This window comes from Anolis sagrei, chromosome Y (assembly GCF_037176765.1).
Source record: "Anolis sagrei isolate rAnoSag1 chromosome Y, rAnoSag1.mat, whole genome shotgun sequence".
In the NCBI taxonomy this organism is placed as follows: Eukaryota; Metazoa; Chordata; class Lepidosauria; order Squamata; family Dactyloidae; genus Anolis; species Anolis sagrei.
Window position 1 is genome coordinate 30,858,904 of NC_090035.1, and position 22,591 is coordinate 30,881,494.

Sequence of the window (22,591 nt, forward strand, 5' to 3'; positions counted from 1 at the left end):
TGGAAAGGCCCTGGGTTATCTGAGTCCACACTGCCATATAGTCCTATTCAAATCACATATTTTGGGATTTTCTGCTTTATATTCTGATTTATATGGCTGTGTGGAATGGCCCTGGCTTATCTGAGTCCACTCTGCCATATAATGCATTTCAAAGCACATATTGTGGGATTTTCTGCTTTATATTCTGAGTTATAGGGCTGTGTGGAAAGGCCCGGGGTTATCTGAGTCCACATTGCCATGTAATGCAATACAGAGCACATATTGTGAGATTATCCGCTTTATATTCTGAGTTATATGGGTTTGTGGATTGGCTCTGGGATATCTGAGTCCACACTGCCATATAATGCAATGCAGACCATATATTGTGGGATTTTCTGCTTTATATTCTGAGTTATATGGCTGTGTGGAAAGGCCCTGGGTTCTTTGAGTCCACACTGCCATATAATGCAATCCAACGAACATATTTTGGGATTTTCTGCTTTATATTATGAGTTATAGGGTTGTGTGGAAAGTCCCTGGGTTATCTGAGTCCGCACTGCCATATAATGCAATTCAAAGCACACATTTTGGGATTTTCTACTTTGTATTCTGAGTTATAGGGCTGTGTGGAATGGCCCTGGGTTATCAGAGTCCACACTGCCATGTAGTCCAATTCAAAGCAGATATTTCGGGATTTTCAGTTTTATATTCTGAGTTATATGGCTTTGTGGAAAGACCCTGCGCTATCTGAGTCCACGCAGCCATATAATCGAATCCAAAGCACATATTGTGGGGATTTCTCCCTTATATTCTGAGTTATATGGCTGTGTGGAAAGGCCCTGGGATATCTGAGTCCACGCTGCCATATAATCAAATTCAAAGTACATATTGTGTGATTTTCTGCATTATATTCTGATATATATGGCTGTGTGGAAAGGCCCTGGGTTATCTGAGTCCACTCTGCCATATAATGCATTTCAAAGCACATATTGTGGGATTTTCTGCTTTATATTCTGTTATAGGGCTGTGTGGAAAGGCCCTGGGTTATCTGAGTCCGCACTGCCATATAATCAAATTTAAAGCCCATATTGTGGGATTTTCTACATTATATTCTGTTATAGGGCTGTGTGGAAAGGCCCTGGGATATCTGAGTCCACGCTGCCATATAATCAAATTCAAAGTACATATTGTGTGATTTTCTGCATTATATTCTGATATATATGGCTGTGTGGAAAGGCCCTGGGTTATCTGAGTCCACTCTGCCATATAATGCATTTCAAAGCACATATTGTGGGATTTTCTGCTTTATATTCTGAGTTATATGGCTGTGTGGAATGGCCCTGGGATATCTGAGTCCACACTGCCATATAATGCAATCCAAAGCACATATTGTGGGATTTTCTGCTTTATATTCTGAGTTATATGGCTGTGTGGAAAGTCCCTGGCTTATCTGAGTTCACACTGCCATATATTGCAATTCAAACACATATTGTGGTATTTTCTACTTTATACTCTGAGTTATATGGCTGTGTGGAAAGGCCCTGGATTATCTGAGTCCACACTGCATTATAATCCAATTCAAAGCACATATTGTGGGATTTTCTGCTTTATTTTCTGAGTTATATGGTGTAAGGAACCTTTACCTTTTAGCAGCCAGAATGGAGGGGCTAGAGAAGCCTGAAAGCTTAATACAGATAGGATGTGGGCATGTTGAAGCCCCGGCGGCCATTTTAGTGCATTTCAGAGCAGGGGGCGTGGCCTAGTCAAGAAGCCAGCAGGTAATGGCCGGGATTGGTGGAGAAAAAGGGGCGGAGTTTAGGAGAAGCTGAAAGGGAAAAAGGAGCATTTTAAATTATAGAGATGAGTTGGAGTTTCGGGTTTGAAGAGAAAGGGAGTTTAAGAGTGGAGAAGAAAAGTTAAAGGGCTTAGCTAGAAGTTTGCCAGCAGGGTAACAAAAAACAGAACTATTCATATAGCCGTCATGCTTTTAAGACACACCTTTCTGAAACAGCCCCGATTTTAACTGCATTTGTTCCTGTTCTAATTAATAAACTTTGTTTATTATTGTTCATCAAAACCTGACTCAAGTGTGCCTCTATGCTTGAAGATTTCCAAAGCAACTTTAATTAGTTTTGAAGAAACTAATGGTGGCAGCATTGATTAGTGATCTGAATAGAGCTTTGTAATTTGTTCTCCAGCGAGTGAGATCTGATTTAAGGATTAAGAGATCTAATTTATTCGATTGGTTAGATTCATTATATATGGCTGTGTGGAAAGGCCCTGGGTTATCTGAGTCCACACTGCCATATAATCCATTTCAAAGCACATATTGTGGGATTTTCTGCTTTATATTCTGAGTTATATGGCTGTGTGGAATGGCCCTGTGTTATCTGAGTCCACACTGCCATATAATGCAATTCAAAGCACATATTGTGGGATTTTCTGCTTTATATTCTGAGTTATATGGCTGTGTGGAAAGGCCCTGGGTTATCTGAGTCCACACTGCCATATAATGCAATTCAAAGCACATATTGTGGGATTTTCTGCTTTATATTCTGAGTTATAGCTGTGTGGAAAGGCCCTGGGTTATCTGAGTCCACACTGTTTCTCCCAAGGGCAGAAAACTCTTTATGTGCAGACTTGGCCAAGGACTCGTGTTCAAATGGAGAGAAAGGCTCATCGGATCTTGGGATGGAAGGAGGGATGGATGATGAGGAGGGTAGGGGAGGGTTGTCGGGTATGTGTGGAAATGATAACATCTTGAATTGGCGGAGGACTTCCATAGACATCCAGGGGACAACTGCCAATGTAACACCAGAACTTAGGGCTCAGCCAACCGCAATCTCTACTCAGGACCAACATCTCCTAATGACAGACAATTTTGCGGTGGACATTGCTGACCTTATGATCAATAGAGGCAGATGGACCTCTAGGAGGGTGGTTTGCAATTCTTTGGCCCAGATTCTATCGAAAAAACCATGGGAAATAAGCTTGAAAGCCATAACGTGGTCGCTGAGGGATTACCAATCACCTGACCGCTCCACTTGTCTCTTAATTACACCGGAAGGCAATTTATGGCTTGGTTACTGGCAATGCGATCCTGCCTAAAGAAATGGGGCATCACCATCAGAAGGGTGGTTGTGGCCCCTCATATTCGCCCCCTAATCGACACAGTGGTACCTTCTCGCCCTGTTCCATCAGGTCCCTGTGAAAAATCCACAGACAGTTCCCCAGTTAGTGCCCCCCCTCCTGGTCTCTACCAATTTGAAACCCCTTCTGTCCCAGTTGAACCCACACAATCACAATCAGCCACACTTTCCTACCCAAGAACACTTCCCTTGTTTAGTCCACCCAGCTCCCTCGATGGCTCTCTTTTTAGTTTAACATCGGAAACATCCCTGCCCGAAATTCAAGAGAGATTACACCCTAGCCTTAGTTCTTCTGAAAGTTGACTAGCCACATATTCCAACCACAGGGGGGGAGGGACTGGAGGAGGGGGGTGCTATTCAGGTCGTGTGGGGGAGGAGACTTGCGGTTCACCGACGCCCCAGGGAGAAGCGCAACAGTATTTGCGACCCTGGAGAAGGTAGGAAATGGTAGGCCCCATGGCAGTCCTCTCAGCCTTAAGGTCTTGCTGATTAATGCCAGATCCATCAATGGTAAGACCGCTGCCATTCAGGACTTGATCCTGGATGGGGGGGGGGGGGCGGATCTGGCTTGCATTACTGAGACCTGGTTGGACGAGCTGGGGGGAGTAAATCTCACTCAGCTCTGCCCACCGGGCTTCGGAGTGCATCAGCAAGCCAGGCTGGGGGGGGCGGGGAGGAGGGTTTGCAATTGTCTTTCGGCTTTCCATCGCCGTGGTCAGATGTGCTGTTCTGCAGGCATCTGGGTTTGAGTGTGTTCACCTGAGGATGGGGAACCGTGATAGAGTGGGGTTTCTGCTGGTGTACCGCCCACCCAGTCAGGGAAACCCAGTAGTTTCCCTGACTGAGCTAGCAGAGGTTGTCTCCAATTCGGCCTTGGTCTCCCAGTGCCTGATTGGGCTGGGAGACTTTAACATTCATGCTGAGACCCTCTGGACTGGTGCAGCTCAGGATTTCATGGCTGCCATGACGACCATGGGGCTGTCACAAATTATATCTGGCCCTACCCATCAGGCTGGACACACACTCAACCTAGTTTTTGTGGTGGACAGTGGATTGATCAGAGTGGAAGATCAAAACATCCTTCCGGTGTCATGGTCTGATCACTATCTGATCAGTTTTAGACTTTTTGCGACCTAAACCTCCGCAGGGGTGGAGGACAAATTAAGATGGTCCACCCCAGGAGACTGATGGATCCGGAGGGACTCCTGAGGAATCTTGGGGTTTTTCCTGCCATGGAGCCTGGCGATCCTGTTGACGCCTTGGTTGATCTCTACAACTGGGAAATGACCAGGGTGATAGATACAATCGCTCCCGAACGCCCCATCACGCTGCGTCACGACAAGCCGTCTCCCTGGTTCACCAGGGAGCTGGCTGGGATGAAGCATGCGAGGAGGGGGATACAGCGCACGTGGAGGAAATCTCAGGGCATGTCTGATTGAGCATGGGCTACAGCCTCTCTTAGGGCATATACCGTGGCTATACAGGTAGCCAAGGAGTCCTATACGACTACCCGTATAGCTTCTGCAGCAAATAGATCATCGGAGTTGTTCCGGGTCGTTGGGGAACTCCTTCAGCCACCTGTGGTGGAGGAGGTTTTTGACGACCCGGAAACTTGGTGTTGCGATTTCGCACACCACTTTGCAGACAAAGTCGCTCAGATACGCCTTGAGCTCGACTCCAATTTCATCGCAGTGCCAGGGGAGGTGATTGAGACATCTGCTTGTCCAATTTTGTGGGATTCTTTTAAGCTTGTTCCTCCTGAGACTGTGGAGGAGGTCCTTGGGGCTGTGAGGGCAACCACTTCGGCGCTGGACCCTTGCCCGTCTTGGCTAATCAAATCAGCCAGGGAGGGGTTGGTTGACTGGTTTGGGTCGATTATCAATACATCATTGGAGCAGGGTTTTTTTCCATCGGGCCTGAAACAAGCTGTGGTTCGCCCACTCCTTAAAAAGGCTTCCCTTGACTCTACGGTGCTGAACAACTTCAGACTGATCTCCAACCTCCCTTTTCTGGGTAAGGTTCTGGAGCGGGTAGTGGCCTCCCAGCTCCAGGGCTTTTTAGATGACACCAACTACCTAGATCAGTCACAGTCTGGTTTAGGCCTGGTCATGGCACCGAGACAGCCTTGGTCGCCTTGGTGGATGACCTCCGTAGAGAGCTGGACAGGGGGAGTGTGACTCTGTTGGTTCTCTTGGACATCTCAGCGGCTTTCGATACCATCGATAATGGTATCCTTCTAGGTCGTCTCTCTGGGATGGGTCTCGGGTTTTGTCGTGGCTCCGTTTTTTCCTGGAGGGTCGATCCCAGGTGGTGAAGCTGGGAGACGCCTGCTCGGACCCCTGGCCTTTGACCTGTGGGATCCCGCAAGGCTCTATTCTGTCTCCCATGCTTTTTAACATCTACATGAAACCGCTGGGAGAGGTCATGCGGAGTTTTGGACCTAGGTGCCATCTCTATGCGGATGACACACAGTTCTACTACTCCTTTCCACCTAACTCCAAGGAGGCCTCTCGGGTGCTGGACGAGTGCCTGGCCGCTGTGGCTATCTGGATGAGGAGGAACAAGCTGAATATCAATCGCGACAAGGCAGAGGTCCTTCTGGTCGATTGTAAACCTGACCGGGGTATAGGGTGGCAACCTGGTGGCCCTGGGTTATCTGAGTCCACACTGTCATATAATCCAATTCAAAGCACATATTGTGGGATTTTCCGCTTTATATTCTGAGTTGTATTGCTGTGTGGAATGGCCCTGGGTTATCTGAGTCCACACTGCCATATAATGCAATTCAAAACACATAATGTATGATTTTCTGCTTTATATTCTGAGTTATTAGGCTGTGTGGAATGGACCTGGGTTATCTGAGTCCACACTGCCATATAATCCAATTCAAAGCACATATTGTGGGATTTTCCGCTTTATATTCTGAGTTATATGGCTGTGTGGAATGGCCCTGGGTTATCTGAGTCCACACTGCCATATAATGCAATTCAAAACACATAATGTATGATTTTCTGCTTTATATTCTGAGTTATGTGGCTGTTTGGAAAGGCCCTGGGTTATCTGAGTCCACACTGGCATTGTGGACTCAGATAACCCAGGGCCTTTCCACACAGCTATATAATCAGAATATAAAGCAGAAAATCCCACAATCTGTGCTTTGAAGGAGGAGGAGAAGCAGCAGCCGCCGCCTTGCCGTCATCGTCTCCACCTTCTTCTTTGAACCGCTTCGTGAGCAATAGCAGCAGCCGCTGCCGCCCTTCTCACCGTTGGCGGGCCAAAGCGGGAGGGGGCCAGCCTCTTTCTGAAGACTGTCAGTGTAGGGGCTTGTCTGAGGTCTTTCGGGGGGGGGGGCATTCCAGAGGCGGGGGGCCACCACAGAGAAGGCCCTGTCTCGTGTCCCCACCAAGCGCGCTTGTGACGCGGGCGGGATCACGAGCAGGGTCTCTCCAGATGACCAAAGTGAATGTGTGGGTTCGTAGACAACGATACGGTCACGCAGGTAGGGTGGTCCCAAACCGTTCAGGGCTTTGTAGGTAAGCACCTGCACCTTAAATTGGGCTCGGAAAATAAACGGCAGCCAGTGGAGCTCCTTAAACAGGAGGGTTGACCTCTCTCTGTAGCGAGCCCCAGTTAACATCCTGGCTGCTGCCCGTTGGACCAATTGGAGTTTCCGAGCCGTTTTCAAGGGCAGCCCCATGTAGAGCGCGTTGCAGTAATCCAGTCTGGAGGTGACTAAGGCGTGGACCACCCTGGCCAGATCAGCCTTAGCGAGGTACGGTCGTAGCTGGCGCACAAGTCTCAGTTGTGCAAAAGCACTCCCGGCCACCGCCGACGCCTGAGCCTCAAGCGTGAGCGATGAGTCCAGGAGGACTCCCAAGCTACGGACCTGTGGTTTCAGGGGGAGTGTAACCCCGTCCAACACAGGTTGCCACCCTATACCCTGATCTTGTTTACGATCGACCAGGAGGACCTCTGTCTTGTAGGGATTGATCTTCAGCTTGTTCGTCCTCATCCAGATAGACACAGCGGCCAGGCACTCGTCTAACACTCGAGAGGCCTCCTTGGAATTAGGTGGAAAAGAGTAGTAGAGTTGTGTGTCATCTGCGTAGAGATGGCACCCAACTCCAAAACTCCGGATGACCTCTCCCAGCGGTTTCATGTAGATGTTAAAAAGCATGGGAGATAGAATAGAGCCTTGCGGCACCTCACAGGTCAAAGGCCAGGGATCCGAGCAGGCATCTCTCAGCTTCACCATCTGGGTTCGTCCCTCCAGGAAGGACCGGAGCCACGACAGAACCGTGCCCCCGAGACCCATCCCAGAGAGGCGACCCAGAAGGATACCATGATTGATGGTATCGAAAGCCGCTGAGATGTCCAAGAGGACCAGCAGGGTCACACTCCCCCGTCCAGTCCTCTACGGAGGTCATCCACCAAGGCGATCAAGGCTGTCTCGGTGCCGTGACCAGGCCTGAAACCAGACTGTGCCTGATCTACGTAATTGATGTCATCTAGGAAGCTCTGGAGCTGGAGGGCGACCACCCGCTCCAGCACCTTACCCAAAAAAGGGAGGTTGGAGATCGGCCTATAATTGTTCAGCACCGTAGAGTCAAGGGAAGACTTTTTAAGGAGTGGACGAACCACAGCCTGTTTTAAGTTAGATGGAAAAATCCCTTGCTCCAACGATGCATTAATGATCAACACAAACCAATCAACCAACCCCTCCTTGGCAGATTTAATAAACCAGGATGGGCAAGGGTCTAGGGCCAAAGTGGTCGCCCTCACAGCCCCAAGTACCTCCTCCACAGTCTCAGGAAGAACAAGCCGAAAAGAATCCCACAAAGTTGGACAAGCAGAAGCCTCAGTCACCTCCCCTGGCACTGCGATGAAATTGGAGTCGAGCTCAAGACGTATCTGGGCAACTTTGCAGGTGGGTGAAGGAGCTCCCCAACAACCCGAAACAGCTCAGATGACCTATTTGCTGCAGACGCTATATGGGTGGTCGTGAAAGATTCCCTGGCCACCCGTATAGCCACGGAGTATGCCCTAAGAGAGGCTCTAGCCCGTGCTTGATCAGACACGTCCCGAGATCTTCTCCACTTGCGCTCTAGCCTCCTTCTCGTGTGCTTCATCACAGCCAACTCCTCGGTGAACCATGGAGACGACCTGTCATGACGCAACGAGATGGGGCGTTCGGGAGCGATCGTATTTATCGCCCTGGACATCTCCTTGTTGTAAAGGTCGACCAAGGCGTCAACAGGATCGGCAGGCTCCATGGCAGGAAGAACCCCATGATTCCTCAGGAATCCATCTGGATCCATCAGTCTCCTGGGGCGGACCATCTTAATTTGTCCTCCACCCCTGCGAAGGTTGGGGGTCGCAGCGAGTCTAAAGCTGACCAGATAGTGATCAGACCATGACACTGGAAGGATGTTTTGTTCTTCCACTCTGATCATTCCACTGTCCGCCACAAAAACTAGGTCGAGAGTATGTCCAGCCTGATGGGTGGGTCCTGATATAATTTGCGACAGTCCTATGGTAGTCATGGCGGCCATAAAGTCCTGAGCTGCGCCAGATAAAGAAGTCTCAGCATGAATGTTAAAATCCCCCAGCACCACCAAGCGCTGGGAGACTAGGGCCAAATTAGAGACCACTTCCGCTAGCTCAGACAGGGAAACTGCTGGGTCGCGGGGTGGGCGGTACACCAGCAGAAACCCCAAACTGTCACGGTTCCCCACCCTCAGGTGGACACACTCAAACCCAGATGCTTGCGGTACAGCGCATCTGGTCACCGCGATGGATTGCCGAAAGACCACTGCGACCCCTAGAGTATCAGGCATACTACAAGCACTTAACTAAGGATCCAACTGATAAAATACGATATTTAATTCACACTGTCTGAACAGAAGGACGCTCCTTAGGCTATATTTCTGAGGAACTATATCATTTTTTACAAAAACAGTTTCCTAGGATTCCAGTATTCTATATACTTCCTAAAAATCCATAAAAGTATTTTTCCTCCTCCAGGGAGACCTATTGTTTCAAGCACAGCCTCTATCTTGGATCTTGTAGCTCAATTTTTAGACCATTCTCTAAAACGTTTTGTATCCTCTTACAATCTTTCATAAAAGATACAAAACACTTCATAAACATCATAGAATCATTAACAATACCACCGCAAGCTGTCCTTATGATATTAGATATTACATCACTCTATACAAATATACCACTGGATGAAGCCAGGACAGTTATTAAAAAACTTTTAGATACACGTGAATCTACAATACCACCAACCCATTTCCTTATGGATCTTTTGGATATAGTTTTAGACTACAGTTATTTCAGATTTCAAACACAGTTCTATCTACAAATATTTGGGGTAGCTATGGGAAGGCCTCTGGCCCCCTCTTTAGCTAATCCTTTTATTTCAAATTTAGAAAAAAACATGTATTTTGAATCAAACCCAAAACAGACTACTACAAGATATTATATATTACGAGAGATTCATTGATGATGTCTTTCTAATCTGCAAAACAGAAGAGACAGTGATCCAACTGAGTAAATGGTTCAATACAATACATGAGAATATTAAATTCACAAGCACTCATAGCCATACTAATATTAATTTCCTAGATGTTACAGTGTTTAAATATAATAACAGATTAACAGTTAAAAACTACAGAAAACCAACTGACAAAAATTCCATATTACATTACTCAAGTTTCCACCACCATAAATTGGTCCAATTTACCCTTTTCACAACTCTTGAGGTCAAAACGCAATACGAGTATTCCCAGGGATTTCACAACAGAAAACTCCATCTTTAAGAAACAATTGAATGAGAGGGGTTATTCAACTAGAATTATCAATACAGCTATAAAAAAGGTTAGCTCTGTAGACAAAAGCTACTTATTAAGAGACACAACTAAAAAACATACAGACTGGATTGTTTGGCCATTAACTTTGACACAATTCACTCCACAAATCGACAAAATAGTTAGGAAACATTGGCACCTCATTAAGGATATTCCAGGATGCCAAAGTTTACCCATGATACCACACAAATGCTCAAGAAACCTTAAGGACATTCTAATTAGTTCAGCCTGCACAACTCCCAACATTACTAAGAAATCTAACCTTAGAGGCCATTTCAAGTGTGGACACCGCAGCTGCTGCATGCAGTCACTCACAATTAAAGATTTCACACATCCTGCCTTAAAATTCAAGATACAGCTAAGAACCTTTACTACCTGTCAATCAGACTCGATAATATATTTAATTCAGTGCCCCTGTGAACTACTTTACGTAGGTAAAACAAGCAGAACCTTAAAAACTAGAATCCTTGAACATCACTCCTGTATCAAAAACAAAGCTTCAGACTCTACCCTCTACTCACACTTCATAGAAAAATCTCATTCATACACTAGTTTTAAATTCTGTACTTTAGAAATAATCATCACAAAGCCTCATGGAGATCTAAATAGTACTTTACTACAGAGAGAAGCATTTTGGATCTCTAAGCTACAGAGAGTACACCTACAAGGATTAAATGACAAATTAGAGCTCACTTGTTTTCTGTAATCACTGGTAACTAGTTGATAATCCTTAAAAAGGAGTAACCTCCTTTATCTTATTGCTCGCCAATGGAAAGCAGAAGCATGCTACACTGTATTGAAGTCTCTTTGCAGAGCCGTTGGTGCTAATAATGTAAGTAAGTATCTCTTTGTATTAATTTGTTTACATAAGAATTTTCAAATTATAACTGGGTGCCACTTAACATATCTATTATTTTGTCCTCTCTAAATGACTATTACATTTGATTAAATGAAATAACCCCCAAGAAGCCTGATGAAGAGAATTTATTCTTGAAACAAGGACACAAAACACCCGGGGAACCTTGTTGTGTACTCCCAAGTTTGCTGAACACAACATGAATTGTTTCCAAGTTTGATACATTCAACGTGAACTATACTCCCAAGTTTGTGGAACACGACGCGAACATTTGTGGAAAACATGGATGCATTGAAAGTGTGTTCTCAAGTTTACTGAACACTATATGAACTGTTTTCAAGTTTGATATATTCATTGATATATATGTCCTATGAAACTATTTTGTAAACCTTATATATTTTGTTTGTTTCATTATTGAAGTTTGTCCTGTATGTATTATGAAAGTTACTTAAACTTGTATCTATTAGGCTTGGGGGGTTTCGTTCGTTAATTTCGTAATTCATTATTAATTCGTATTTAAATTAGCTTATGATCCAATATTGAGCCATGCAGGAATAGTGTGAGGAGTAAATTAGATTCGAAACAATTTTTTCAATTTATTTTGTAATTATTTCATAATTATTTTCGCATGTCTGGTGCAAGTTTTATAGTTGTTTGTTTTATCACACCAACAGTCAACAACAGAGGGAGAGGGAAGCTTCAGAAGTTCCCCCTGTCCCATTTGGAGGTTTTTTTTAGCATATTGCGCAATCGCGTCCGCCATTAACAAATCAATTCGTAATTATACAAAATTTCGTATATTTCAAAAATTTTAAAAGGAAAATTTCGGAATTATTAAAAAAAAACGAAACGCAAGGGCCCCCTAAAAACGAAACGAGTTTAGAACCAAATTTTTCCATGGTTACCCAAGCCTAGTATCTATACTGAAGCTCATTTCAATAGGACATATGCATACTCAACAACAAAAACATCATAAAACAGTTAAAAACAATTAAAACCGTACCATAATAAACAGTCAATATAAATCAATAAAACATCTCATTAGCGTCTCATAGTTAAAATCAAGATCCAGTCTCATCGTCCATTTGTTCCATATTCCTATGTTCGTTACACTGGCTATTCAAATGCCTGCTCGAACAACCAGGTTTTCACTTTCCTCTGAAATGTCAACAGAGAGGGGGGCGATCTAATATCTGTAGGAAGGGCGTTCCACAGCTGAGGGGCCATCACTGAGTAGGCCCTGTCTCTCGTCCTGCCAAACATACTTGTAACGCAGACGGGACCGAAAGCAGGATCTCCCCCAGATGATCTTAACACCCTAGCTGGTTCATAGGAGGAGATGCTTTTCCCCATGATAATAACTCCTCCAGGAATGGATTTCCCTTCTGAGGGGTAGATTCCTCTCACTTCCTGTTGTCTCAGCTCTGTTCTTAACTATGAAATGTTTGTAAGTTGGATGTTTGTAAAACGGATTGCCTGTACAGTATTTCCGTGTCTTCATTCTAATGTGGCTGAAAGCATCTCTGCTTCATCACTTTGTTTTCCAGGTAAGGAAATCACACTCCTGATGCAGATGCTAAACACTCTCAGTACTTCGGAGGAGAAGCTGGCAGCCCTCTGCAAGAAGTACGCTGAGCTGGTTAGTTCTGAGAAGGGAAAACGGATGGACTGGGGGAAGGCAAGGTGGCGGGGTCCTCATCGTTGGGGCAGGCTGGTCTTGTTCTTATTTACTAGGAGGTTGTGATGGTATTTGTGCTTAGATATTGTGATTTGAAAAGGGTTCACAATTATTTCTAAGCCAGAAAGAAGAAGAGGAGGAGGATGTTTATTATTTAATTCACAGGGGCCCTGGGATGAGCACAAACTTGCTTTGTTCTCATCCACTGGAGCAGTGTTTCTCAACCTTCCTAATGCTGTGACCCTAAATAGAATCATAGAATCAAAGAGTTGGAAGAGACCTCATGGGCCATCCAGTCCAACCCCCTGCCAAGAAGCAGGAATATTGCATTCAAATCACCCCTGACAAATGGCCATCCAGCCTCTGCTTAAAAGCTTCCAAAGAAGGAGCCTCCACCACACTCCGGGGCAGAGAGTTCCACTGCTGAACGGCTCTGACAGTCAGGAAGTTCTTCCTAATGTTCAGATGGAATCTCCTCTCTTGTAGTTTGAAGCTATTGTTCCGCGTCCTAGTCTCCAAGGAAGCAGAAAACAAGCTTGCTCCCTCCTCCCTGTGGCTTCCTCTCACATATTTATACATGGCTATCATATCTCCTCTCAGCCTTCTCTTCTTCAGGCTAAACATGCCCAGTTCCCTAAGCCGCTCCTCATAGGGCTTGTTCTCCAGATCCTTGATCATTTTAGTCGCCCTCCTCTGGACACATTCCAGCTTGTCAATATCTCTCTTGAATTGTGGTGCCCAGAATTGGACACAGTATTCCAGGTGTGGTCTAACCAAAGCGGAATAGAGGGGTAGCATTACTTCCTTAGATCTAGACACTATGCTCCTATTGATGCAGGCCAAAATCCCATTGGCTTTTTTTGCTGCCACATCACATTGTTGGCTCATGTTTAACTTGTTGTCCACGAGGACTCCAAGATCTTTTTCACACGTACTGCTCTCGAGCCAGGCGTCCCCCATTCTGTATCTTTGCATTTCATTTTTTCTGCGAAAGTGGAATATCTTGCATTTGTCACTGTTGAACTTCATTTTGTTAGTTTTGGCCCATCTCTCTAATCTGTCAAGATCGTTTTGAATTCTGCTCCTGTCCTCTGGACTATTGGCTATCCCTCCCAATTTGGTGTCATCTGCAAACTTGATGATCATGCCTTCTAGCCCTTCATCTAAGTCATTAATAAAGATGTTGAATAGGACCGGGCCCAGGACGGAACCCTGCGGCACTCCGCACGTCACTTCTTTCCAAGATGAAGAGGAAGCATTAGTGAGCACTCTCTGTGTTCGTCCACTTAACCAATTACAGATCCACCTCACCGTAGTTTTGCCTAGCCCACATTGGACTAGTTTCCTTGCCAGAAGGTCATGGGGGACCTTGTCGAAGGCCTTACTGAAATCCAGGTACGCTACATCCACGGCATTCCCCGCATCTACCCAGCTTGTAGCTCTATCGAAGAAAGAGATCAGATTAGTCTGGCATGACTTGTTTTTGATAAATCCATGTTGACTATTAGCGATGACTGCATTTGTTTCTAAGTGTTTGCAGACCGCTTCCTTAACAATCTTTTCCAGAATCTTGCCCGGTATCGACGTGAGGCTGACCGGACGGTAGTTGTTTGGGTCGTCCTTTTTTCCCTTCTTGAAGATTGGGACCACATTGGCCCTCCTCCAATCTGCTGGAACTTCTCCCGTTCTCCAAGAACTCTCAAAGATGGTTGCCAATGGTTCCGAAATGACTTCCGCTAGTTCCTTCAGTACTCTTGGGTGTAGTTGATCTGGCCCTGGGGACTTGAACTCATTAAGAGCGGCCAGGTATTCCTGGACGACTTCTTTCCCAATTTGGGGTTGGATGTCCTCCAATCCCTCATCCACTCCATCTTGCTGAGGTTGAAGACTCAGTTTCTTTTGTTGAGGTAACCCCCAGCTATAAAATTATTTTCGTTGCTACTTCATAACTGTAATTTTGCTACTGTTATGAATCGCCATGTAAATATCTGATATGCAGGATGTATTTTCATTCACTGGAGCAATACCTGATATGCCCAAATTTGAATACTGGTGGGGTTGGGAGGGGATTGATTTTGTCATTTGGGAGTTGCACTTGCTGGGATTTATATTTAACCTACAATCAAAGAGCATTCTGAACTCCACCAACGATAGAATTGAACCAAACTTGGCACACAGAAGTCCCATGACCAACAGAAAATATTGTGTGTTTCTGATGGTCTTTGGTGACCCCTCTAACACCCCCCTCGTGAGCCCCCTCTCCTGGAGTCCCGATCCCAGGTTGAGAAATGCTGCACTAGAAGGTTCTGATAGTATATGCACATGTGCTTAAATCTTTATTATTTGGAACAAGTTCCAATTATTTCAAATCCAGAAAGATGATGATGATGAGGATGATGATGGTGACAATAGTAAATTTAGCTGGCTCCCTGTGGTGAGGGCAGGCTAGTCTCATTCTCATCTACTTGAAGGTTCTGATGGTATTTGTGCATGTGCTTAAAATAAATCTTTATGATTTCGCTGAGCCACAATTATTTCTAAATGATCAAAACAACTATGATTATGATTATGTTATAATAATAATCACGAACCAACATTGAGGGAAGTCAATAGTAGTAAACTGCTTCAAGTGCAAAAGACAAAGAATGAATACTTAAAACACAATCCAGAGCAGAAGAGAAAACTGGCAAAAGAAGGGTCTCCATGGACAATTCCTGGAGAAAATTGAGAGCCAAATTGACAAAGAAAAAACATGGATGTGGCTCACAAATTAAAAAGAAGATGGAAGGCCTGATCCTGGCAGCCAAGAACAAGCCATTAGAACCAATGCCACCAGAATTGAAAAGTCAGCAACAGATCCCAAATGAAGACTTTGCAAGGAAGCAGATGAAACAATAGATCACATCCTCAGCTGCTGCAAGAAGATCACACAGACAGACTACAAGCAGAGGCACAATACTGTTGCTCAGATTATTTATTGGAACTTGTGCCACAAATCCCATCTGCCTGCGACAAAGAACTGGTGGGATCACAAACCTGAAAAAGTTACAGAGAATAAACATGTCAAACTACTCTGGGACTTCCGAATTCAGACTGACAGAGTTTTGGAGCACAATTCTCCTGACCTCACAATCGTGTTAACAAAGTATGGATTATCAACGTTGCAATCCCAGGTGACAGCAGGATTAAAGAGAAACAACTGGAAAAGCTGACACGATACGAGGATTTAAAGATTGAACTGCAAAGACTCTTGCACAAGCCAGTCAAGGTGGTCCCAGTGGTGACTGGCACACTGGGTGCAGTACCTAAAGACCTTGGCCTGCACTTAAACACAAATTACCATCTGCCAGCTGCAGAAGGCTACCTTACTGGGATCTGCACGCATTATTCGCCGATACATCACTCAGTCCTAGACACTTGGGAGTGTCGGACGTGTGATCCAATACAACAGCCAGCAGAATGTCTGCAGTGGACTCATCTTGTTGTAATAATAATAATAATAATAATAATAATAATAATTGCTCAATGTTTGGCACAATTTAATTAAAATACATCAATAAAAGTACATATTAGAACATACATATTAAAACACAAGACAGTGCAAACCTTAGCTGGTATGTCAGTTACCAAAGTGTCTCTGTAGATCTTAGAAAACTATTTCTAGATTTAAGTCGTTGATACCCAAACAGGGGATGAGCTGGAGATGTCTCTGCCTTGGAACACCTCAGCAAGCGAGAGTCCAAAAGTGGCAGGCTCAAACCCAGCACCTCAACCAATGTCTGATACCAAATGAGAGACTCCCTCCTGGGCACACAGAAGACTGGGCGACTTGGAAGGCACTGAACAGACTGCGCTCTGGCACCACGAGATGCAGAGCCAACCTTCAGAAATGGGGCTACAAAGTGGAATCTTCGACATGCGAGTGTGGAGATAAGCAAACCACTGACCACCTGCTGTAATGCATCCTGAGCCCTGCCACATGCACAATGGAAGACCTTCTTGCAGCAACACCGGAAGCACTCCAAGTGGCCAGATACTGGTCAAAGGACATTTAACCAAATACCAAACTAACAAGTTTTGTATTTGTCTGTTTGTTTGCTTTGTTCTGTTAGAAATGTAATATAATGGACTGGTTGCTCTGACACGACAAATAAATAAATAAGTTATCAAAGTCAAACAGATAACGTTTGTGGCTAATTTGACAAGGCATACCTGGGATGTTGTTGTGTCCAAGGTCCACTTTTAGGGTTTATGGGTTTTGTCGCTCAGATATTTTGCTGGCTTAAGTGCAGGATGGTTTTGAAATGCATATTTTCCTCAAATCCTTTGTGGTGTTTCAGAGGTTCTTTAGGCAAAGGCATTCAAGTCATTTGCTCCTGGTTCCCCACTTCCTAAGTCTGTGGCAGGCCAAATCACTTATTGTGTTGGTAGTGGCCATGGGCTGGTCCCCCACAACTGTGTTGGATGGGGTCGCACACCCCCTGAAGATGCAGGTTCGCAGCTTGGGTGTGACCCTTGACTCATCGCTGAGCTTGGAACCCCAGGTTTCGGCGGTGACCAGGGGAGCATTTGCACAGCTAAAGTTTGTGCGCCAGCTGTGCCCGTACCTTGGGAAGTCTGACTTGGCTACGGTAGTCCACGCTCTGGTTACATCCCGTTTAGACTACTGCAACGCTCTCTACGTGGGGTTGCCTTTGAAGACGGCTCGGAAGCTCCAACTAGTCCAACGCTCGGCAGCCGTGATTTTAACAGGAGCGGAGCGCAGGGAGCATACAACCCCCCTGTTGCGCCAACTCCACTGGCTACCGATTTGCTACCGGGCTGAATTCAAAGTGCTGGCATTGGCCTTTAAAGCCCTAAACGGTTCCGGCCCAAGCTACCTATCTGACCGCATCTCTGCCTATGAACCCACCAGGACTTTGAGATCTTCCGGGGAGGCCCTGCTCTTGATCCCGCCTGCTTCTCAAGCACGGCTGGCGGGGACGAGAGATAGGGCCTTCTCGTTGGTGGCTCCTCGGCTGTGGAATGCCCTTCCTACAGACATTAGATTAGCACCATCTCTAATGGTATTCCGCAGGAAAGTGAAGACCTGGCTGTTTGAGCAGGCGTTCGAATAATTAGTGCAATGATTGGTTAATGAACATTGGAACGGAATAATGGATGACGAATCTGGATCATGCTTTTGATGATGAGACGATCGTGAATAGTGAATGGTTATTGTAGTAATTGTTTATTAATTATGTAATATGTTAGGCTGTTAACTGTTTTTACACTGTAGCATTGAATTTTTGCTGTTCTTATTTGTTGTGAACCACTATGAGTCGCCTTCGGGCTGAGAACAGCGGTATATAAGTAAAGTAAATAAATAAATAAACTTCATTGGGGATCTCCCATCCAAGTACTAACCAGGGTTGACCAAGTCAGTCAGGATCTAGTGCCTTTAGGGGACTTAGGTCTTCACATTCCTTTAATAGACCTTCCATGTTTCCCCCTTTGCATGCTGACTAGCTTGGAAACTCTTTTGGCTCACAGCATCTTCTGGGTCTGTTGGTTCCTCACAGCTGTTCCCTCTTTTCTTCCTTCCTACTAGTTGGAAGAGAACCGAAACTCCCAGAAGCAGGTGAAGGTCCTGCTGAAGAAGCAGAGCCAGTTGGTACAGAAGAAGGACCACTTGTGGAGCGAACACAGCAAGGCCATCTTGGCCCGGAGCAAGTTGGAGAGCCTTTGCCGGGAGCTGCAGCGGCACAACTGCATCCTCAAGGTGAGCCAGGTCTTCCTCACCTTGGCAATGGCTGCCGCTTGCCTTACCTCTTGCAATCCAAGCAAACTGGGCTGCAAGGGTTTACCAGAGCCTTGCATGGTGGCTCTGAACACAGCCAACTCCATCTGTGTTTGAAATTGGAGCAGACTCAGGAAGACTACCATGAATCTCCAGGAGAGAATCCCACACAGAAAGCCGCAGCTGACAGGCTGTCCCCAAGTTACAAACATCCGACTAGTTAAGAACAGGAGTTGTTAAGACTGAAAAGGACTGGATGATCTCTGGGGATCTCTTCCAAGTGGGATTCTATCACAGGGTTCTCTTGGCAAGACTAGCTCAGAGGCGTTTTGTCATTGCCTTCTGAGACTGAAAGAGTGTGATTTGCTTCTTTAGATTGCCCATTGGGTTTCTAGCAGGGGTTAGCATGGTGCTAAGGCCTCCGGACTTTCCAGGGTCTGAATTGTAAGCGCCAGGTTTGCATTTCTCCTCTCATTGCCTTGTTTCTCTGTCCCTTTCCAGGAGGAGGGTGACCAAAGAGCCCGCAAAGAGGAAGAGAAGCGGAAGGAGGTGACGTCCCACTTCCAAGTGACGCTCAATGACATCCAGCTGCAGATGGAGCAGCACAATGAGAGGAACTCCAAACTGCGGCAGGAGAACATGGAGCTGGCGGAGAGGCTCAAGAAGCTCATTGAGCAGTATGAGCTGCGAGAGGAGGTGAGCGAACTTGAAATACATAAGGATTGGGGGGGGGGGGGGGGAGAGACCTCCCATTTGCTCTAGTGCTATGGATAGGTTTGTATTTTTAAATGCCGTTGATATTTACTTCTGTTTTAATGTTCGTATAATTTTTGGTTTAAAATTGCATTGTGTTGTGAACCACTTTGAGTTTCTTTTTTAGAGAGAAAAAGCAGGATATCAATAATAGTAATAATAATGTAATAATAATATATAATAAGGCTTCTGTTTCATTGCAAACAAAAGGAGATAATTTAATCTATTTGCTTTTCTGTAAGCCACTTTGAGTCTCTTTTTTAGACAGAAAAGGGTATAAATAATAAGAATACTGTAATAATAACAAGTAATAAACCTTCTGTTTCATTGCAAAAAAAGGAATATGTAATTTATTGTATTTGCTTTTCTGTAAGCTGCTTTGAGTCTCTTTTTTAGAGAGAAAAGGTAAAGGTTTCCCCTTGACATTAAGTATAGTTGTGTCTGACTCTGGGGGATGGTACTCATCTCCATTTCTAAACCGAAGAGCCGGCATTGTCCATAGATACCTCCAAGGTCATGTGGCCAGCATGACTGCATGGAGCCCCCTTACCTTCCCACCAAAGCTGTACCTATTGATCTACTCACATTTGCATGTTTTCAAACTGCTAGGTTAACAGAAGCTGGGGCTAAAAAACAGAAAAAGCAGGATGATGATGATGATGAGGTATCTATTTCATTGAAAACAAAAAGAAGGTAGAGTTGTATTGGAGAGAAGAAAAGTGTGGTAGAGAGAAAAAGCATGATATAAATAATAATAATAATAATAAATAGGGTATCTGTTTCATTGCAAACAAAAGAGGAATACAATTGTGTTGCATTGGCTTTACTGTAAGCTGCTTTGAGTCTCTTTTTAGAGAGAAAAGGCAGAGTATAAATACTAATATTATTACTACTAAAATAATAATATAATAACAATACTGTACTGTAATAATAAGGTTGCGCACATCTATTGCAGGCATCCTCAGAGGTTGTGAGATCTGACTTCACAATCTCTGAGGATGCCTGCCATAGATGTAGTCCAATGTGGGCTAGGCAAAACTACGGTGAGGTGGATCTGTAACTGGTTAAGTGGACGAACACAGAGAGTGCTCACTAATGCTTCCTCTTCATCTTGGAAAGAAGTGACGAGCGGAGTGCCGCAGGGTTCCGTCCTGGGCCCGGTCCTGTTCAACATCTTTATTAACGACTTAGATGAAGGGCTAGAAGGCATGATCATCAAGTTTGCAGACGACACCAAATTGGGAGGGATAGCCAATAGTCCAGAGGACAGGAGCAGAATTCAAAATGATCTTGACAGATTAGAGAGATGGGCCAAAACTAACAAAATGAAGTTCAACAGTGACAAATGCAAGATACTCCACTTTGGCAGAAAAAATGAAATGCAAAGATACAGAATGGGGGACGCCTGGCTCGAGAGCAGTACGTGTGAAAAAGATCTTGGAGTCCTCGTGGACAACAAGTTAAACATGAGCCAACAATGTGATGTGGCAGCAAAAAAAGCCAATGGGATTTTGGCCTGCATCAATAGGAGCATAGTGTCTAGATCTAAGGAAGTAATGCTACCTCTCTATTCTGCTTTGGTTAGACCACATCTGGAATATTGTGTCCAATTCTGGGCACCACAATTCAAGAGAGATATTGACAAGCTGGAATGTGTCCAGAGGAGGGCGACTAAAACGATCAAGGGTCTGGAGAACAAGCCCTATGAGGAGCGGCTTAGGGAACTGGGCATGTTTAGTCTGAAGAAGAGAAGGCTGAGAGGAGATATGATAGCCATGTATAAATATGTGAGGGGAAGCCACAGGGAGGAGGGAGCAAGCTTGTTTTCTGCTTCCTTGGGGACTAGGACGCGGAACAATGGCTTCAAACTACAAGAGAGGAGATTCCATCTGAACATTAGGAAGAACTTCCTGACTGTGAGAGCCGTTCAGCAGTGGAACTCTCTGCCCCGGAGTGTGGTGGAGGCTCCTTCTTTGGAAGCTTTTAAGCAGAGGCTGGATGGCCATCTGTCAGGGGTGATTTGAATGCAATATTCCTGCTTCTTGGCAGGGGGTTGGACTGGATGGCCCATGAGGTCTCTTCCAACTCTTTGATTCTATGATTCTATGATTCTGTGGGCGAAATGTCAGGAGAGAATGCTTCTGGAACATGGCCATACAGCCTGGAAAACTCACAGCAACTTACTGCTTAGTCTCTTTTTTAAGGAGAAAAAGCAAGGTAATAATAATAGTAATAATGTGATAATAGAAATAATAATAATTTAATACTAATGCTGCTACTACTAATAATAGGGCCTCTGTTTCATTGCAATCAAAAGGAGGGTAGAATTGTAGGAGACACTTGACAGGAAAATCCGAGTCTGAGAATCCCAATGGATGGTAGTGTCGTAATTTGCAAGGAACTAGTAATAATATGACACAGATCTTCCTCTCCTTGTAAAAATTAGCACTTTCTCAGACATAAATTGAAGTGGGATCATACCACTATAATTATGTAGTGTGAAAGGATCTCAGTATCGTTGGCACCTCTCTACCATTCTCATAACTTCGAAAATGAGACCAATTTGCTCTGGCACAGGAGAGGGTTATCATTTGTTCACTTTAGAGTAGGACCCCCATATCTCTGGATAAACAGGTCTGGACTTTGTGCGGAGGCTCAAAACCACAGATAATAGCAAACCCTATTAAAGTGAAGGACCTCTGTCCTGAGAGTACTATAGAGTCACACTGGAGGATCTAGAAAATCCTTAGAGAGGAGCTGTTATGTTGGGTGTGGGTAAATGAGATTTCAGAGGCTGGTCCGGTAGATATGGAGGGGGGGGGGGGGTCATTCTAGCCTTTCCTTGGGATTCTTGAAAATGGCCTGATGCTTGTGTTTCCTTCCCGCAGCACATCGACAAGGTCTTCAAGCACAAGGACTTGCAGCAGCAACTGGTGGATGCCAAGCTGCATCAGGCGCAGGAGATGCTGAAGAAGGCCGAGGAGCGGCACCAGCGGGAGAAGGACTTTGTGAGTCTCTGCTCTTATAGCCACATTGACCCGACTCTCATGTGCCATCGAATCTAATGCACACCTAAATTTTAAAAACCCTGAAACAAAAAAAGTGTTTGCTGCTGAATGTGATGTGCAGTGGCAAAAAGGGCACTCTTTGTCATTTGGTCCCAAAATGTGCACATTACAGTTACTGTGCACTTAGAATTCCTTCTTTCAAAACAAAAATGTTAGAACACCAAAGCTTCCAGCAATGGAAAAGAAAACCTTGGGGTGCATTTATGCTGCAGAATGAATCTGACTTAACTTCCTTTGTTTCAATGCTATGGAGTCATGGGGTTTGTAGTTTAACAAGGTCTTGAGCCTTTTCTGCTAAAGCACGTGGATGCCTTGCCAAACTATAGATCCCAGCATGGCATAGCATTGAACATAAAATTAGAGCTGAGGTCCCTCAAAAAGGAGCTCCAGCTTCTCCTGAAGCAGCTGTTGGGTGAGTGGGCTTATCAACAAAAGACTCTACTCATAAAAGCACAGC

At 45.0% G+C, this 22,591-nt stretch overlaps 1 protein-coding gene across 3 annotated transcripts in view; it reads left to right on the top strand.

The window, feature by feature from the left end:
• The window catches only part of LOC137095190 (alpha-taxilin-like), a 104,332-nt gene that overhangs the window by 44,054 nt on the left and 37,687 nt on the right, over positions 1-22,591 (top strand). For all 3 annotated transcript variants that reach the window (XM_067461566.1, XM_067461565.1, XM_067461567.1), the window contains 4 exons: positions 12,404-12,495; positions 18,125-18,295; positions 18,815-19,009; positions 21,955-22,074. In XM_067461566.1, the coding sequence (XP_067317667.1) occupies positions 12,404-12,495; positions 18,125-18,295; positions 18,815-19,009; positions 21,955-22,074 (578 nt within the window). The remainder of the gene's footprint in view (positions 1-12,403; positions 12,496-18,124; positions 18,296-18,814; positions 19,010-21,954; positions 22,075-22,591) is intronic.